The 15,576-nt window shown below is 58.7% G+C and overlaps 1 protein-coding gene across 2 annotated transcripts in view; it reads left to right on the top strand.

The window, feature by feature from the left end:
- Nucleotides 1-15,576, top strand: part of MGRN1 (mahogunin ring finger 1) — a 55,042-nt gene that overhangs the window by 33,599 nt on the left and 5,867 nt on the right. Inside the window, exons 6-15 of one of the 2 annotated variants that reach the window (XM_045047897.1) lie at nucleotides 870-936; nucleotides 1,589-1,638; nucleotides 3,744-3,791; nucleotides 4,391-4,459; nucleotides 5,898-6,057; nucleotides 8,281-8,390; nucleotides 11,048-11,113; nucleotides 12,691-12,917; nucleotides 13,828-13,945; nucleotides 14,213-14,258. In XM_045047897.1, the coding sequence (XP_044903832.1) occupies nucleotides 870-936; nucleotides 1,589-1,638; nucleotides 3,744-3,791; nucleotides 4,391-4,459; nucleotides 5,898-6,057; nucleotides 8,281-8,390; nucleotides 11,048-11,113; nucleotides 12,691-12,917; nucleotides 13,828-13,945; nucleotides 14,213-14,258 (961 nt within the window). The remainder of the gene's footprint in view (nucleotides 1-869; nucleotides 937-1,588; nucleotides 1,639-3,743; nucleotides 3,792-4,390; nucleotides 4,460-5,897; nucleotides 6,058-8,280; nucleotides 8,391-11,047; nucleotides 11,114-12,690; nucleotides 12,918-13,827; nucleotides 13,946-14,212; nucleotides 14,259-15,576) is intronic. The other variant, XM_045047898.1, reaches the window with a different exon arrangement.

Genomic DNA, 15,576 nt, shown 5'->3' with positions numbered 1-15,576 from the left:
CCTAACACCTGGCCCCTCCCAGTCCCGCCTCCCACTGGCAGCCTGAGACCCACAGGCACCTTCTGGGCCTCCCCTTGCAGCCCTGCTTCGGGTGACCGCAGTGGTCACCTCTGTCGTGTGGCCCTGCTGGTGAGCCCATGTGGACTACGCCCAGGGAGACACATGTGGGGAGGAGAGCGGTCTTTGGCCAGGGGGCAGCTGGGAGCCACGGAGGAGAAGGAAAAGTGAGAGAGGGTTTCTCCTTGAGCTCATCCGCCTGCCACGGTGTCGCCGCTCCCTTCTCCTCTGGTGCCCACCCAGGAGAACGGAAAATGGCTCAGATGGATGCTGTCCTTCGGAGCTCGTGGCACCCAAAGGGGAACAGCCCAGGTGTCCCTTAGCTGGGAGTGGTCGAGTGTGGTCTGGCCGTGTGGTGGGAGTGTCCCTCAGCCTTAGGGAGGGAGCACTGGCACGCGTGTGGCATGGGTGAACCTTGAAAACATGGTGCTCACTGAAGGAGGCCAGACAGAAAAAATCGATGCCCAGACCGGACGTACCTATGGACCCAGTGGGGCTTAGCAGGTGGGGAGGGCTGGGGAGCGAGTGGTGATGGGGACAGGGTTCCTGTGGGGACATGAAGAGTGTTCTGGAAATGGATGGTGGAGGTGGTGAACGTGGCCTTACAAATGTACTTAATGCCACTGAGTTACACGTGTTTGCCACGTCAGTCATTTTTATCTATTTCGCCGAAATGGGAAAAGTGCAGCCTGACGTCTGTCTTCCCTCGCCATTTTGTCTGTGTCTGCGTGAGCTCTGCCGCGACGCCATCCTGCTCACCGCGCCTCCCCCTCCAGCTCAGTCTGACTGTTCTCTCTTCGTTTTCTCCTCAGTTGAACTTTGACCTGGACCGGGGCGTGTTTCCAGTGGTCATCCAGGCCGTGGTAGATGAAGGAGATGGTGAGCGGCCTTTCCTTGTGCACCCCCCTTCCAGGCCGTGGACGCTTCTCTCCTCAATCAGCCGAGGAGTTGATTCCAGACGTGATGAAAGATGTTGGCTCAGCCCACTTAGCACTTTTAAGGCCGTAGGGTTCAAGCCCCAAGCTGTCCGTCTGTCGGGCCCCCTCCTGGGCTGTGGGGCCCTCCCTTCAGCTCCTTCTCCCGACTCAGGAATTGCCGGCTGCTTGGCTTTCACTGTGGTAGCAGCCGCTAGACAGGCCTCAGGTTTTATGTCCGCCCCCAGCGGGTTGATGGAAGACCAGAGAGCGGGGCGGCCACGCTCATTGGCTGACCGGCCCTGTGTCCTCCTGCCGGGCTTGCCACTGCTGTGGGCTGCAGCCCCCCAGCCCCCAGCGTGGGAGCCCTGCCGGCCGAGTCCCAGCTCCTCGGCCCTGCGGAAATGTCCCTCCGTGCAGAGCCAGCTGTAGAGATGTGGCCAGAGGGAGCAGTGGGCCCCCAGGCAAAGGAAGGCAAGATGAGGACGGTCCTCCCTAGGTTTTGGGGTCTCTGGCAGAGAGCCTGGGAAAGCACCAGCTAGGAAGAAGTTCAGGGTGGGGGGCAGAGGAGGGACTGAGGCCAGCTCTGACCACCGGTTCCTCTTTACCCCGGCCAGTTGTGGAGGTGACCGGCCACGCCCACGTGCTCTTGGCTGCCTTTGAAAAGGTGAGTGCCACCCTGCCCCTTAACTCTGACTGTGTCTTGGGAGCACTGGGCAGAGGGGTGCTGTTTTGAAACTAGAAGTTTGAACTTGGGGTCTGGGCCTTGGCCAAATGGGCTTAGTGCCCTGACGTTCAGGGCAGGTGGGAGGCTCTCCACATATTCTGGGCTCCAGGAGGCTGGGCTTTGAAGCAGCATCCCCTGCGGGAGGGTTTTCAAAGGGTGTCTGGTGTGTGGTAAGGGGGCATCTCCTGTAGAACCCCCTGTAACCTGCCAGCATAGGGGCGCAGACACCCCCGTGGAGGACTCTGCTCACAGACCAGCTTCTCTTTGGGATGTGGAGGGGTCACCCAGGGTTGTCACCACCCAGGAACCCCGCCTTTCCCACCAGGGCCATGGGAACCTGTTAGCCTGGCCTGGTCCTTGCATGCCTGCTGTGCCGTCCCTCCAGGTGGCTGTGTCACCCTGGTCCCATGGAGCTGGGTTGACCTCACATCCCACTGCGGCCTTTCAGACTTCTGGGGCAGATATTTGTTGTACTTACTTCTGGTGTCTGTGAGGACAGAACTGGGCCCATTGTTTGTCGTGTCCTTGGGTCACATCTAGGCCCTCCTGGGGTCCCTGAGTTGGGGATGCCTCACATATAAGAGGCCATTTACGTCCAAGGATTCACTTAATGCTACCTTCGGCCTGATGTGTATTGAACTTAAATGTTCGTTCGTCTGTGTGGACCTGAGTTCCCAGTCTCCCCTGCTGTTCATGTGTCGTGGCCACAGTACTTAGGGTGCGGTGGGTGTGTTGGCTGTGGTGGTGGGGATTGTCAGCTTCCCCATTGTCTCCGTGTTAGGATGTCATGGGGTCACTGCTATTCATGGGGGCCAGCAGTTGTGTGTGTGTTCACGCAGCAAGCATGTGCGTGGCTGTGTTGGGAGCAGATCCCTGCTCACCGAGACCCTTTCTGGAGGTGGTGGGGTGAGTCCCTGTTGGAGAAGGCCATGGCTGACAGCCCCACATCCCCAGAACATTGGCCTGCACTTTGAGATTGTAAAGTGTTTTCAGCACCGGCCTGTGGCCTGGGTGGACGAGGATCAGGGACCCCATGAGGAAAGCAGGCTCAGGCTGGTTTTTCTGGGCTTTGCACTGCACATGGGCATCTGCTGACCCCCAGCCTTCTCAGCCCAATGTGTGTCTGCATTCTTGAGAGCATTAAGGGCAGTGCCCAACTCCTCCCTGTGATCTGGGGACGCCCAAGGATTAGTGCAGCTGGGCCTGAGGCCCCTTTTTAAATCATCTGTCTTGTGCCCCCTGCCTCCCCCTGCCCAGCCCCAGGGGCTGATGACACAGAGCGCCCAGGGCAGAAGTTGGGCCTCTCCCTCACCAGCTACGCTCCCCAAGCCCGGCCTTGTCAGAAGGGATGGTGTTTCCTGTGCGTTGCTCTGGCGGAGTTAGGGGCCGTCAATGGCAAACATGCCGTTGGCCTTTCCAGTCTAGAGCCCAATGAGAAACTGCTTTATTTTTGGAGTCCGTCATCCTGAAAATGCCTAGTGTTGGTCTCCGTTGACTCGGAGGGGCAACTGGTGTTGTTGCAAGATCTCAGGTCTTGTCCCTCAATTAACCTCCTCCATCTCCCGGTGGTGTGCCTCCCCAGATACCACCAAACACATCTATCCTCTTTAGTTCTTGGCGTGTTTAGACTTGGGGCCTTCCTGTGTACATGTGCGTGCCTCGTCTCGTGTGCATGTGCATGCTTTATCTTCCTGGCTGGGCCGTGCCCTTTCGGGGTTAGAACTCGGTTGTCTTAGTTCTTGCCATCCAGGTGCTGCTTCTTGCTATTGGGAGGCTCTAAGAACTCCAGCCGATGGTCATAAACCTGAATGTGCTTAAGAGAACTACCCAGAGAAAGTGGGTTACTTGCGTCAGGGCGGACCCAGGAGGTGGTCCTCTAGGTAGTTTCGAGGCCCAGTCAGAGGGCCACATTTGGAGACACTGGCTGGGCTCCGTCCTTCAGCTGTGGGTGTGGAACGGCTGGGGAACGGCCTGCAGCTTGCCAAGCGGAGTGCTAAGTGGTACCCGCTTGACTGAGTTGATCTCTGCGTCTTTCTCCCCTGTAGCACGTCGACGGTAGCTTCTCTGTGAAACCTTTAAAGCAGAAGCAAATTGTAAGTCTGGTAGAAGAAACATCAAGATCCCTTTTGACTCCAGGGTCATCATCTGGGCCCTGGGAAGTCTGGATCTGCCTCCTCGGGTGTGTGCATGTGCCCGTGTCCCAGCATTGACTCCTAGCCCCGAGTCTGGTCTAGCTGCACAGGGCGTGTTTGTGGTCCATAGACCCGTGTGGGAAACACAGCAGCTCAGGCCGCTTCTGAACTTGGTCAGTGTAAGGGCTGACTGGTCACTCTTGTGCAGCTCGTGACTGGTGGGTTCTAAGTAGTTTTTCTCTGGGGAGGGAGATGGTAAGGTGGGCAGAGGGTATGGTTGCCTGGCCCATATAGAGGTTGGCACCATGCCCCCCAGGGGGCAGAACCACTGGGCCTCCCGTCCTATTGCCCGTGCTACTGGTTGGGCTGGGCAGGTAGCAGATTCTCTGCCCTTCTCCTGGCATGGGGCCCATTCCCTGAGGTGCGGGTGGACAGAATTTCAAACCACGGCTGCCCTGGGAACCGGGTCCGGCCCCCGGGAAGTGGTGTTGGGCCAGGTGGGTGCAGAGGAGCCCTTGAGTGGGGGCGGGCAAGTGCCCGGCTACCTCTCTGCTCTCCAGGTGGACCGGGTCAGCTACCTGCTGCAGGAGATCTATGGCATCGAGAACAAGAACAACCAGGAGACAAAGGTATGTGCTTGTAGTGACACCCGCCAGACTTCAGATGGACCTCCCTCCCTAGCTTTCCTTCCACCCATATAGGAGCAGGTTCCTGGAGGGACTTGCCTGGATCTCCCAGTCCTGGCCAGGGCCCGTGGGCTGGTGGTGGATGAGCTAGTCCCCTTGTGCGCCTTCTCCTGGAGGCCCTGGGACCCCAGGCTCCATTTTTCCTTACCTTTTTAACAGAGACGGGTGCCTGGCTGGCTCAGCCAGTACAGCGTGTGACTCTTGATCTGGAGGTTGTAGGTTGGAGCCCCATGTTGGGCATAGAGATTACTTAAAAATAATAATAAGTCAGTAAGTGAACAGGATCTATGGGATATTTTGTCCTTTTTCCAGCAAATTCACTGGCTTGTTAACATCATTGGGTGGCCACCCGTCAGGTTAGCAGAGATAGCCTGGGGCTGTGGGACCCCGTGCTACCCTCCGCCAGCCAGCTCACCTCCTAGCCACGAGCGCCTGCACACTTGTAACTGAAACGTGTGTCTGACAGGGCCGTGGTCCGGCGCAGCCAGGGAAGGGTAGCAGAGAATCAACCTGTGCCTTTGTCATCGTTTTAAAGGCACAAGTGAAAGTGCCATCTCTTAAAAATGTCTGCAAGTCTTGCACCCCAGCTTCTGTGATCTCTGGAACCCACTAGAAGCTGGAAGTCAGGGCAGCTTGGTGCTTGATCAGGCCCTTAGCCTCAAGTGAGTGCCCTGTGTGTGTCTCACATGCTAACACTGGAGGCTGGCCGACTTTCTGTTAAGGTCCCAGAAGTGTATATTTTAACTGTACTGGCCATACCGTGTCTGTCGTGTCCGTTCAGTGCCCTGATTTTACGTGTAGCGCGCAAGTAGCCGTAGCCGTCTGGAAACCAGGGGGCAAGGCTGTCAACTTCCAGTAAAACTTTATTTATGGAAACGGGTGGTGGGGCCGCAGCTTGCTGTTGTGCAGTGTTGCTGTCTTCTGATCCAGACACTCATTTCGATTAGGCGGGTTGGGCATGTCAGTCCTTTTCTGCTTTAACCCAGTAAGTGGGTGCAAGACTTGCTCCGTAGTGTTGGGTCCTTTCGACGTTTTCTTTTTGGTTCTGAGGAATAGAAGGAGAGCAGAACTTTCGGGTTTTGGTATGTGTGTGGGTGGGAGTCCCAGGCTGTCCTCTGTGCTGGGCCGCGCACAGGCCGGGACTGAGCTTGGTGCCCTGTGAGTGCGGCTCTGGGCCACGTGTCCCGAGGGAGTCCTGCTCCGGGGTGACCTTCTTCTGCTCTCTTGGGCTCCCCTCTGCCACAGCAGCCCCCAGGGGAAGCGGGGGACGGCCGGGGGGACGGCCAGGGACGGAAACGCCTACCCGCCCCCCTCCCCGCCCCGGCCCCTTCCTCTGGCCTGTGGGAGCCCACCGACCCCGGGGCCCTTCGTGTCCCTGCAGCCGTCGGACGAGGAGAACAGCGACAACAGCAACGAGTGTGTGGTGTGCCTGTCGGACCTGCGGGACACGCTGATCCTGCCCTGCCGGCACCTGTGCCTGTGCAACTCGTGCGCCGACACGCTGCGCTACCAGGCCAGCAACTGCCCCATCTGCCGGCTGCGTGAGTGGGGCCTCCCGCCCAGGGCACGGCGAATGGGACGTGGAGGTGGCGCGGGTGGTTAGCAGCCACGGCGACCCCGCTCGCGCCTGCGTGGCTCCCCTCCTCAGAAAATTAGACTCGGGGAGTTAACGGCCGGGGAGGGTGCGCCAAGGAGGTTCTTGCAATGAAATTGCAGCTGGACAGAAATCGACCAGTGAATCAAATCTTTATTTATTTATTTATTTATTTATTTTTTAAAATTTTTTTTTTCAACATTTATTTATTTTTGGGACAGAGAGAGACAGAGCATGAACGGGGAAGGGGCAGAGAGAGAGGGAGACACAGAATCGGAAACAGGCTCCAGGCTCTGAGCCATCAGCCCAGAGCCCGACGCAGGGCTCGAACTCACGGACCGCGAGATCGTGACCTGGCTGAAGTCGGACGCTTAACCGACTGCGCCACCCAGGCGCCCCAAATCTTTATTTATTTTTAAAAATACTTTTATTTCATTTGTTTTGAGAGAGTGTGCGTGTGCAGGGGGCGGGGCGGTCAGAGCAAGAGAGAGAGAATCCCAAGCAGGCTCTGCGAAGTCAGCACAGAGCCCAGCGAACTGTGAGATCGTGACCCGAGTCCAAATCAAGAGTCGGACACTTCACCGACTGAGCCACCCTGGTGCCCCTCAAATCTTTAAATGTTACATGGAAAATATTTTGATTTAAAAAACCATCCCGGTGAGGTGGAAAGTGAGCTAGGTGGAAGGTGATTGAGGGATTGGTTTCCTGGAGCACTTCAGACATTTTCTCAAAGTTACCGCATGGAGTGTGATTCTGAATGGTGTTTGTCTTCCAGTGGAGGAATTTAAACATTCTCAGGGCAGAAAATCCCACGGATCAAAATGAGCATCAGGCTGGTGGGTGGGTCCCGGCAGGGAGGGACCAGGGTGTTGGTGAGGAGAGAGCCGGAGCTGCAGGTGTCATCATTTAGTAGGTAGATGATGGCTTTTTGGAGAAAGCCTTCCTGCCGTTTCACACCTGGGTGTGCTGGTCACAGCGTCCTTGGGGCTGGGGGCGGGGGAGGGGGTACTCCTGCTTCACCCCGCGCTCCCGAGTCAGAATGCAGCTGTGTGACCAGAACTGCCATGCTTGTCTTATCATCACTCTCCGGGGCTCAGAGGAAACCTGTGCAAGGTCACAGCTAGTAAGGGGCGGGGGTGGGTCTCCACTGGTTGTCCCCTGAGACAGACAGGTGTGTGCACGGACCACAGGGCAGGCTGAGCACGTGGAGGTAGAGGATGAGGCCATGTGGGTGTGGGGTCCAGAGCCCAGCCCTGATGAGGTGTTGGGGGTTGGGGGGGGAGGCTGCAGGGGGGCCGTGTGCTAGCCCTGGAGGGACAGGCAGTGGGGCCCCCAGCCTGTGCTGGGGCAGTTGTAGCATGGAGGGCCGGTAGCCTCTGCTGTCTGAGCCCCGACCTCCCCCACGTGCCTCGCCTCCTGGGCATTTTCAGGGGTGTGGGGTTCATATGATCTGGAGGCCCAGGGTCTAGACAGCCTAGAGCGAGGGTCCCTGGCAGATGTGTGTAGCACTTGGGGCGGATGAGCTGGACCAGGACCCTCGTCTCTGGGGCCCGCAACCTGGGGTGACTGCTGCTCACACTGAGGATGTGGTTGTCTCTGGTCTTGTTGCAGCGAGTGCTGATGCAGTTTGTGACTGTGTGTTGTGTGTGTGCACTTCTCGTAAACGTAACACTCTTGTTAGTGGGCCTGACGTCATACCGTCAATAGTCTGCCTCCTAACTTATTCCCGACTCTGTGCTGCTTCTCGTTTCCCGGGATAGAGAAGGTGCCGTTGGCGACGTTCACGTACATACGTCTGCCTGCCCTTGGTATAACTTCCAGGAAGACACTGGCCAGTGTCCGGGCCCACTCGGCTTTTAGCTGGTCACCAGGTGTGACCCAGCCACGCTCACCGTTGAGTGCATAGTGGGGGCTTTGGCATGTGAGAGGCTGCCATGCCCTGCCTGCTGCCCTAGCGGCTCTGCCTGAGCTGGGGACAGTGCAGGACCCGGGGGAGAAAGCTCTCTTCTGGGCTATTTCATTATGACTCTGTTTTGCTTCGGATTCGGAAACGTGGCTTGACCCAGGACCACTGTAGGGTGGGTGGCCAGCATCCCCGGAGCCTGGGGAGCCGCAGTGGTGCTGGAACTGGCTGCCCCTTAGCTGATGGGCGCCCTTCCCTCTGCCATAGCTTTCCGGGCCCTCCTGCAGATCCGGGCGGTGAGGAAGAAGCCAGGAGCCCTGTCTCCGGTCTCCTTCAGCCCTGTTCTGGCCCAGAGCATGGACCACGATGAGCATTCCGTAAGTGCCTCTTTCTTCTTTGTTGAGGGGTGTGCAGCAGAGTCAGGAGGGGGTCTGCAGGAAGCCCCTGACCACTTGCAGAGACCCTCAGGCGTCCAGATGCCCTCAGGGCTTACCTTTGTGTTAGTGGCTTCAGGTTCCCAGTGGGGCCTTGCTGGTCAGGGACTCTGAAAGCGTGGCTGAAAGGAAGGGCGGGGCCAGACTGCCTGCCTCCCTCTGTGTCTTCCGCCTCTCTGAGCCTCTGCCCTCATCTGCCTGCCACAAGTGGTGGTGAGGTTGACCAGGGTGATCCAGGCCGGGCCCAGTGAGCCCCGGCTCCGGGGCGTGTTGTTGTTTGCCGAGAGCAAGGGACACCCGATGGCAGGTAACCTTGGAGCGTCTGTCACCATCATTCTACCAGCCATGGGCCACTCTGTGGGTCCTGGGAAGTGAGGTGTCGTCCAGAGGACGGCTGCAACATGTCCGCCACGTGTTCTCTGCCCCTGAAAAGGGGTGTCCGGCCTGGACACACAGGAGGGCACGTTGGCAGGTGTCCACCTTGCTTCCGGGAAACCATAAGGTAGAGCTTGTGCTGGCAGATGAGGGGAGTCGGAGTCAGGCTTTGGGGAGAGAGATGGCTCTCTGGCTCAAGAGATAGGCAGAAGGCAGGGAGAGATGTAGAGACACAGAAAGATAGGCAGAGAGATGAGCAGAGACACAGAATCACAGAGACACAGAGAGAGACACCAGGAGAGATGAAGAGAGACAGGAATGAGGGCAGGAAGGTAGGTATTGAGACATGGGCAGAGAGGCACATCGGAGACAGGGATAGGGTGGGAAGGGGAGGCTGGCAGGGCAGGCAGGGCAGAAAGGGGCCAGGAGCAGGCCAGGGAGCAGGCAGAGGTCTTGAGCTCCTGGGTCCCAGACGGCCACAGCAGTTGTCAGCCAGTGGGTCTATGTTCTTGGCTCTCGGCTGAGGTTGTTGGGATTCATTGATTCTTAGAGGCCCTGCCAACTGTCTACATGGGACAAAGGACCCAAACCCTGTGGTTTGCACACCCACAAGATGGGTTCCTGCATTGGGCCGGTGGGCGTAATGTTTGGCCCATATGGTGTTTCTGTATTGGGCCAAAGTTTGCTTGTTTATTTAAATTTTTTTTTGTTTTAGAGGGAGAGAGAGCGTGAGTGGGAGGAGGGACAGCGGGGAGACAGAATCTTAAGCAGGCTCCACGCTCAGCATGCAGCCCACCACAGGATTTGATCCCACGACCCTGGGATCGTGACCTGAGCCAAAACCAAGAGTCAGGTGTTCAGCCAACTGAGCCACCCAGGAGCCCCTTGCACCAATGTTTAAAAGTCTGTAGGGGCTCCTGGGTGACGCAGTCGGTTAAGTGTCTGACTCTTGAACTTGACGCAGATCATGGTCTTGTGGTTTGTGAGTTTGAGCCCTGTGTCAGGCTCTGCGCTGATGTACGGAGCCTGCTTGGGATTCTGTCTCTCCTCTCTGCCTCTCCCCACCTTGTGCGTGTGTGGGGACTCTCTCTCTCTCTCTCTCTCTCCCTCTCAAAAATAAATAAACATAAAAAAAAAAGAAAGTCTGGAAATTTTCCTTAAGACTCAGATTTCTGGCTTCTCTTTCAAAATATGAACCTGTGGTCTCACAGCTGGAGCAGACACAAGGCCGCCCTAAGGTGGGGTCCCATCACCCCCACTCATCCCGGCCAGCGACACTATGTGTTTTGCCTGCTGGGCCCCTGTTGGCACCAGGGCTTACTACTCCCGGAACAGCCCTCCAGCAAATTTCATGTTGGGCTCGAGGAACATCACATACTTCCTCCAGCAGTATACTTCCGGTAGAGAGAGGAGCAGCGCTGAGGTGTGATTGGTTCCTGATGGAGGAGTCACTGTTCTGGAGGGACGGACACCCAGGGGTAGATGGCGGGTTTTTTGTTGCTTGTCTGTGCCACTCCAGGCTCTGCCCTGGCGTCTGAGCATCAGGCCTGACCTTCCATGTTTGCCCCTCTTATCCCAAGGATAAGTGCAGGGCACACTGAGGCTTGGGTTGTAAGCTTCACCTGCCCCGGAGGGCCAGTGCCTTCCCCTCCAGAGGGTTAAGGTAGGGTACGTGGGTTCTTGTTCTCTGCCACGTGTCCCGTCTAAGCAGTTTCCACGAAGCGCCACAGAGAAGCCAAATTTTCTTCAGTGGGTCTATTAATGTTATCAATGAGTAGGGGTGATTTGGGACCAATTTTTCTCCCCAGCTTCCTCGAGGAGTTGGACATTGGTAATAAGTTTATACAGAGCCTCAAAAACGTGCAGGAGCCTGTCCCTTCCCTGTGCCTAGCCGGGCCCACTTGTGGGGAGCGCCTGGCCACTCTCCTGCTTGTGCTGGCCAGGACCGGCTTCTTGGGGTGACCCAGACCACGGGTGGGCAGTGGGACAGGGATGGGCTCCACCAATGGCATGGCCTCCTGGGAGTTTCATAAATGTCCAGGCCCAGGCCCCTGGGGCAGAATCTGCACTTGGTCAGGTCCCCGAACTTCATGTGCAGGTGCGGTTTGCCAGGCACAGGCTCACGGCTCACCTGGAGGCCGGCAAAGCTGAGAGACCCCAGCCAGCCAGCTCCAGCGCCGTTCGGGGGGTGGCAGTCGTAAAACGTATGATTTTTATCTTGACAGTGTCCCTTTAAAAAATCAAAGGCGCACCCCGCCTCACTGGCCAGCAAGAAACCTAAAAGGGAAACAGTAAGTGTGTTTGGCCCTATGGCTACATCTTTGCCCCGCACCCTAATGATTAAACCAATGACAAGTATGGGAAGTCATTTTCACCCCAGGCTAACGTGTTTGGTTAATTTAATCTGTCAAATCCACTCTCCCCAGTCCCGGCGTCCCTGCCCAGGAAGGGAGTTTTGTGGAACAAGCAAAGCTCAAGGTCTGTCGGCAAAAAGCCAGTGTCTCGGATCCCCGCTGCCAGGCGGCAACGGCGCCCGCCTCAGGCTGCCCCTTCTCGCCAGCTCTGCTTCTGCCCGTGGTCCCCAGTGGCCTCGTTTCCCTTTTTTTTCTTGCTGGCAGTGGAATGATGTCGGAGGTGGAACTCACGTTGCTGCTAGTTTTTGCAAACGGTCTTCCTCGCGCTTGCCTGTTGTCCTGCATCCTCTGCCTCTCCCCCTGGATGTGAGCTCTTTGGGCCGAGGACTTGGTTTTCTTGCATTTTCCCTGCATCTCAGGGAGCAGGCGGGCGGCCTCTGCCTGGAGCCTTCACTGACGCCTGTGGCCCCTTGGCAGAACTTAGAGAGGTGGAAATCCCTGGAGGGCCATCCCAGGGATGGAGGTAGAGGTTTTTCCCATTTGGAGGGTGAGGAGGTTCAGGTTGGGAGCAAATGCAGGGCACCACAGGCCCAGGTGACCAGGGGACTCAGGAGGCTGTGTGCTGAGGGCAGGGAGCCCCCACCCCAGCCTTTCTGCCTTCCCTTGGTCTCCAGGGTTGATCCGTCGCTGCCCTGAAAGGCGGCTCTCCCTCCCTTCCTTCTGGGGAGCGGTCAGGTGGGCGGGGCTTTACCTGGGGCGCGCAGCTGGGCGTTTGCCCTTCACCTCGTTTAGTGTGGCCTGGGGGCCTGACATTTCCCAGCACCTGGGCATCTCCCCACCTTTAACCCTAAAGCAAGTCTCAGTCTGTTGATGTGCTCCTCTCCCAGCACTGGAGGAGACTGGTTCTGAACCAGGGGTGCCCGTTAGAACCACCTGGAACACGCATCAGCCCCTGTGGACGCTTGCTTCAGGCCCACTGAGGATCTCGAGTTGGGCCAGATGCCTGTGTTGGGCAGAGCTCCTTGCGGGGCCAGGCCCTCCCTGGTCTAGAACACACGCGGCTCCACTGGGCTCTCCCGCCTTTGGCATGGCTTTGCTCTACACCCGCTCCTGAGCCCTCCTCTCTCTCTCTGACCCCTCACTCTCCACATGTGCCAGGCAGGAACAGAAAGCCAGGTAGGGGCTGGCCGAGACCAGGGGTGGGGAGGCTCTGCTAGGCGCCCTCTCTTCCTTCGTCACGGGCACCGAGTGGGCCATTTGGGTGTCCAGGGCTGCAGCTGATGACTAAGGGGACCCTCAGAGGGTGTCTTAGGCTGCTCTGGTGTTCTTGGCGTCCCTCTGAGGGAGGTGGATATAGGTCTCTGGAAGGTAGAGTGGACAGGAGATGGTCACAAGGCAGGTTCTGGGGAGTAGAGCATCCCTGGGGCACAAGGCCAGTGTCTGGGGCTTTGTGGCCCAGGGCAGTGGGCAGGGAGCCTGGCCAGCCCGTCCCTCACCTGCTCTTGTCCCCACAGAGCTCTGACAGCATCCCACCCGGCTATGAGCCCATCTCCCTGCTTGAGGCGCTCAACGGCCTTCGGGCCATCTCCCCGGCCGTCCCTTCAGCCCCCCTTTACGAAGAGATCACCTACTCAGGCGTCTCAGATGGCCTGTCCCAGGCCGGTTGTCCCCTTGCTGGGATCGATCGAATCCTGGAAAGCAGCCACCAGAAGGGCAAGCCGAGGAGCAAATCCCCCGACAGGTGAGGCTGGCGCTAGGATCCCCTTGGGGGTTGGCATGTGGGAACCCAGCCAGGTGCTCTGTGGCAGGTGGCGGGGGGTCTGCGGTGTCCGGGAAGAAGTGCAGACACTTGAGTTTTACAGTGCTCTGTTGGGGAATTCACCAGAATGACCCCCGGAACCAAGAACCAGTAACAGGTTAGGTTTTTGGCTAAGGCTGGTTACGACAGACGATACAGCAAAGCAGCAGAAAAGATGCACTGGTGGGGGTGCATCCTTCCCCGTCCCAGGCCACACGGGAGCAACAAACCACAGGATGTAGGAGGGAGCCCCGTGAGTGGCAGGGTTCCGGGACTTTCTGGGGTCTTGTCACATGAGCACGTCCTGCTGTGTGAGCACCAGTGGCAGCCAGACCCGGGCCCCGCCAAACCTTGCTCACGACGTTGCCCTTGTTACGCCCGCCAAGCAGAGGGTCCCGTCACGGTTTACCTGGACGCGTGTGAGATGCGGGCGACCAGCCTTCTGTGTTAAGTGTCTCCACGCGTGGGTGCTCTTCTTTTTTAAGAAAAGTTTAGGCAGAAGTTCTGTAAAACCGGCCACAGCCCCCACGACTTGCACGTGTGACAGGACCACTGCACAGAGCAGCGTGGGGCTCTCTCCTGCTGCTCACCCACACCCCGCACCCCTGCTCCAGGGGTGGACCGTTACGACGCCCTCTCCTCCCGGAGATACGGAGCCCGTGCAGGCCTGCGCCAGCTCGCACCGCGCCAGCCCCTCTCCAGCCGCTGGGCCTGCGGGCGTTCTGCGTCTGCACCCGCCTCCCCTGGGGGCGTCTGTGTGGCAGCCCCCGGCCTCACCCACGGGTGACGTTGGCTTTAGTGGGTTGGTGTGTATCAGCCACTTGTCCTTTACCCCCGTCTTCTCTTTTGCCAGCACCCTGCGGTCTCCGTCGTCTCCCATCCACGAGGAGGATGAGGAGAAGCTCTCCCAGGACTCGGACGCCCCTCCCCCGCTGAGTGGGGCGGGGCTGGCGCTAAGCAGCTCCCCCGAGGTGAGGCCCCCTCCCCGCCTCGCCGAGACCCATCTGTCACCCTGTCCTCACTGCCCGTCTGTTGGCCTCCCAGACCTGTGGCAAAGCGTGCCCTGGGCCGCCTCCACCGCTGCTCACGCGGTGAGCTCAGCTGGTTTCCCCATCTGTGGGGTGGGTCCTGTTTGGGGGGGCCGGCGTCAGCTCGCCCTGCTGTCCCCCGACGGCCTGCAGCCCCGTCCCCCGGTGGCGGCAGCAGAGCTGCGGACACACTTTGTCCTCGTTTCCTAGAGCTTTGTGACGGAGGACGTGGACGAGGCGTCGGCACTAAAGCAAGGTAAGCCCTCCATTTTGAGGAGCGTGTTCGGGGCCTCGCTGCCGGGAGGTCGAGGTGTGTGGAGAGCGTGTGCCGGCTCCCCCGCTGGGAGTCACGGGCTCCTCTCTGCTGGCTGTCCCAGGGGACAGCCTCCGGCCACTTCTCTTTTTCCCTCCGTGCCCAGCTGGCATTTCCCAGTGGCAGTCATCTTCTTTCCTGCCTGGGTCTCTGCACATGGTCAGCTCTTCCTGCTTGTCCTGTGCGGGGTCCTCAGGTGCCACCTGGAGAGGCCCAGGGTCCCCATTGCGGGTGCACAGCTCAGCCGGGCCGCTCCTCTGTGTGCCCCTGTGTCCCGTGGAGAGTGTAGCATACAGCGGCCTGCTGGGACTTGAGTCCCAGCCGCCACCGATGGGCCCTGGGCTCCTCGTGGGGGGATGACCCCCAGCTGACCTCCCAGTGGCTGCAGGATGTGACCAGGTGCTTCCCAAGCCTCCTTCTGCCAGCTGGGAGGTGCTGCCACTCCTTTGTCTCGGTCATTCCTCCCTACTGTTGGACAGGTGAGGAAACAGAGGCTCCAGGTTGGGGTGGTTGGAGGCCCCAGGCCATTTAATGTGGAGGTGACAGAGCCTGGAAGTGGCCCTGGCAAGCTGGCTGGCTCCCAGGCCTACAGCATGGTGAAGACCCCATAATAAGCTGCAGCTGCTCAGTTGCTGTGACCCCCCCTCCTTGCCAGGAGGTTCCCAGCCGGCACTGCACTGGGTGACCCACGTCTCTCCCCAGCGTGACTCCCCACCCACCGTGTGTGGGGCCCGCCTGTGGGTTGCTGGGCCTGGGGCCTTGGGTTTGGGTGTGAGTGTTGGCGCCTGGGGCAGGGGGCCCATCAGGGGTGTCGTCACTTCTGCCTCCCAGGCTGGGCTCCTGGGTGGGCCTCACCCTCTCTCGACCTCCGTTCCTTCCTGCCTGTGCAGAGCATGTGCCCGACCAGGTGGCTCTCTTCTGTGCCCATCACAGGGCCCAGGCCCCTCGTCTGCGGAGGGGCCCTCCCCCTCGAGAGCTCCCTGGGCAGCACCGGGAGCTGCTGTTGAGAGGGAGGGTGGCCACATGCAGGCCCGCTCACTCCCCGCTGTGGGGCACGGGGCCAGCGGGAAAGGTACGGGTAAGCCGGAGATGTTAAATCTATCGCTATTCCTTCTTGTTTTTTTTTTAAAGGGGTACATAATGATTTTATAATAAAAGTCAAAACAAAAGCCCTGAGGTAGAGTTGAGAGAGAAGGGAAGTAAAGAAAAGCAAACCTTTGCCTCTCAGGCCTAGAGGGCAGAGGAGGGAGTCAGAGCAGAG

This window comes from Felis catus, chromosome E3 (genome assembly GCF_018350175.1).
Source record: "Felis catus isolate Fca126 chromosome E3, F.catus_Fca126_mat1.0, whole genome shotgun sequence".
In the NCBI taxonomy this organism is placed as follows: Eukaryota; Metazoa; Chordata; class Mammalia; order Carnivora; family Felidae; genus Felis; species Felis catus.
This window is presented reverse-complemented; position numbering and strand designations above follow the sequence as displayed.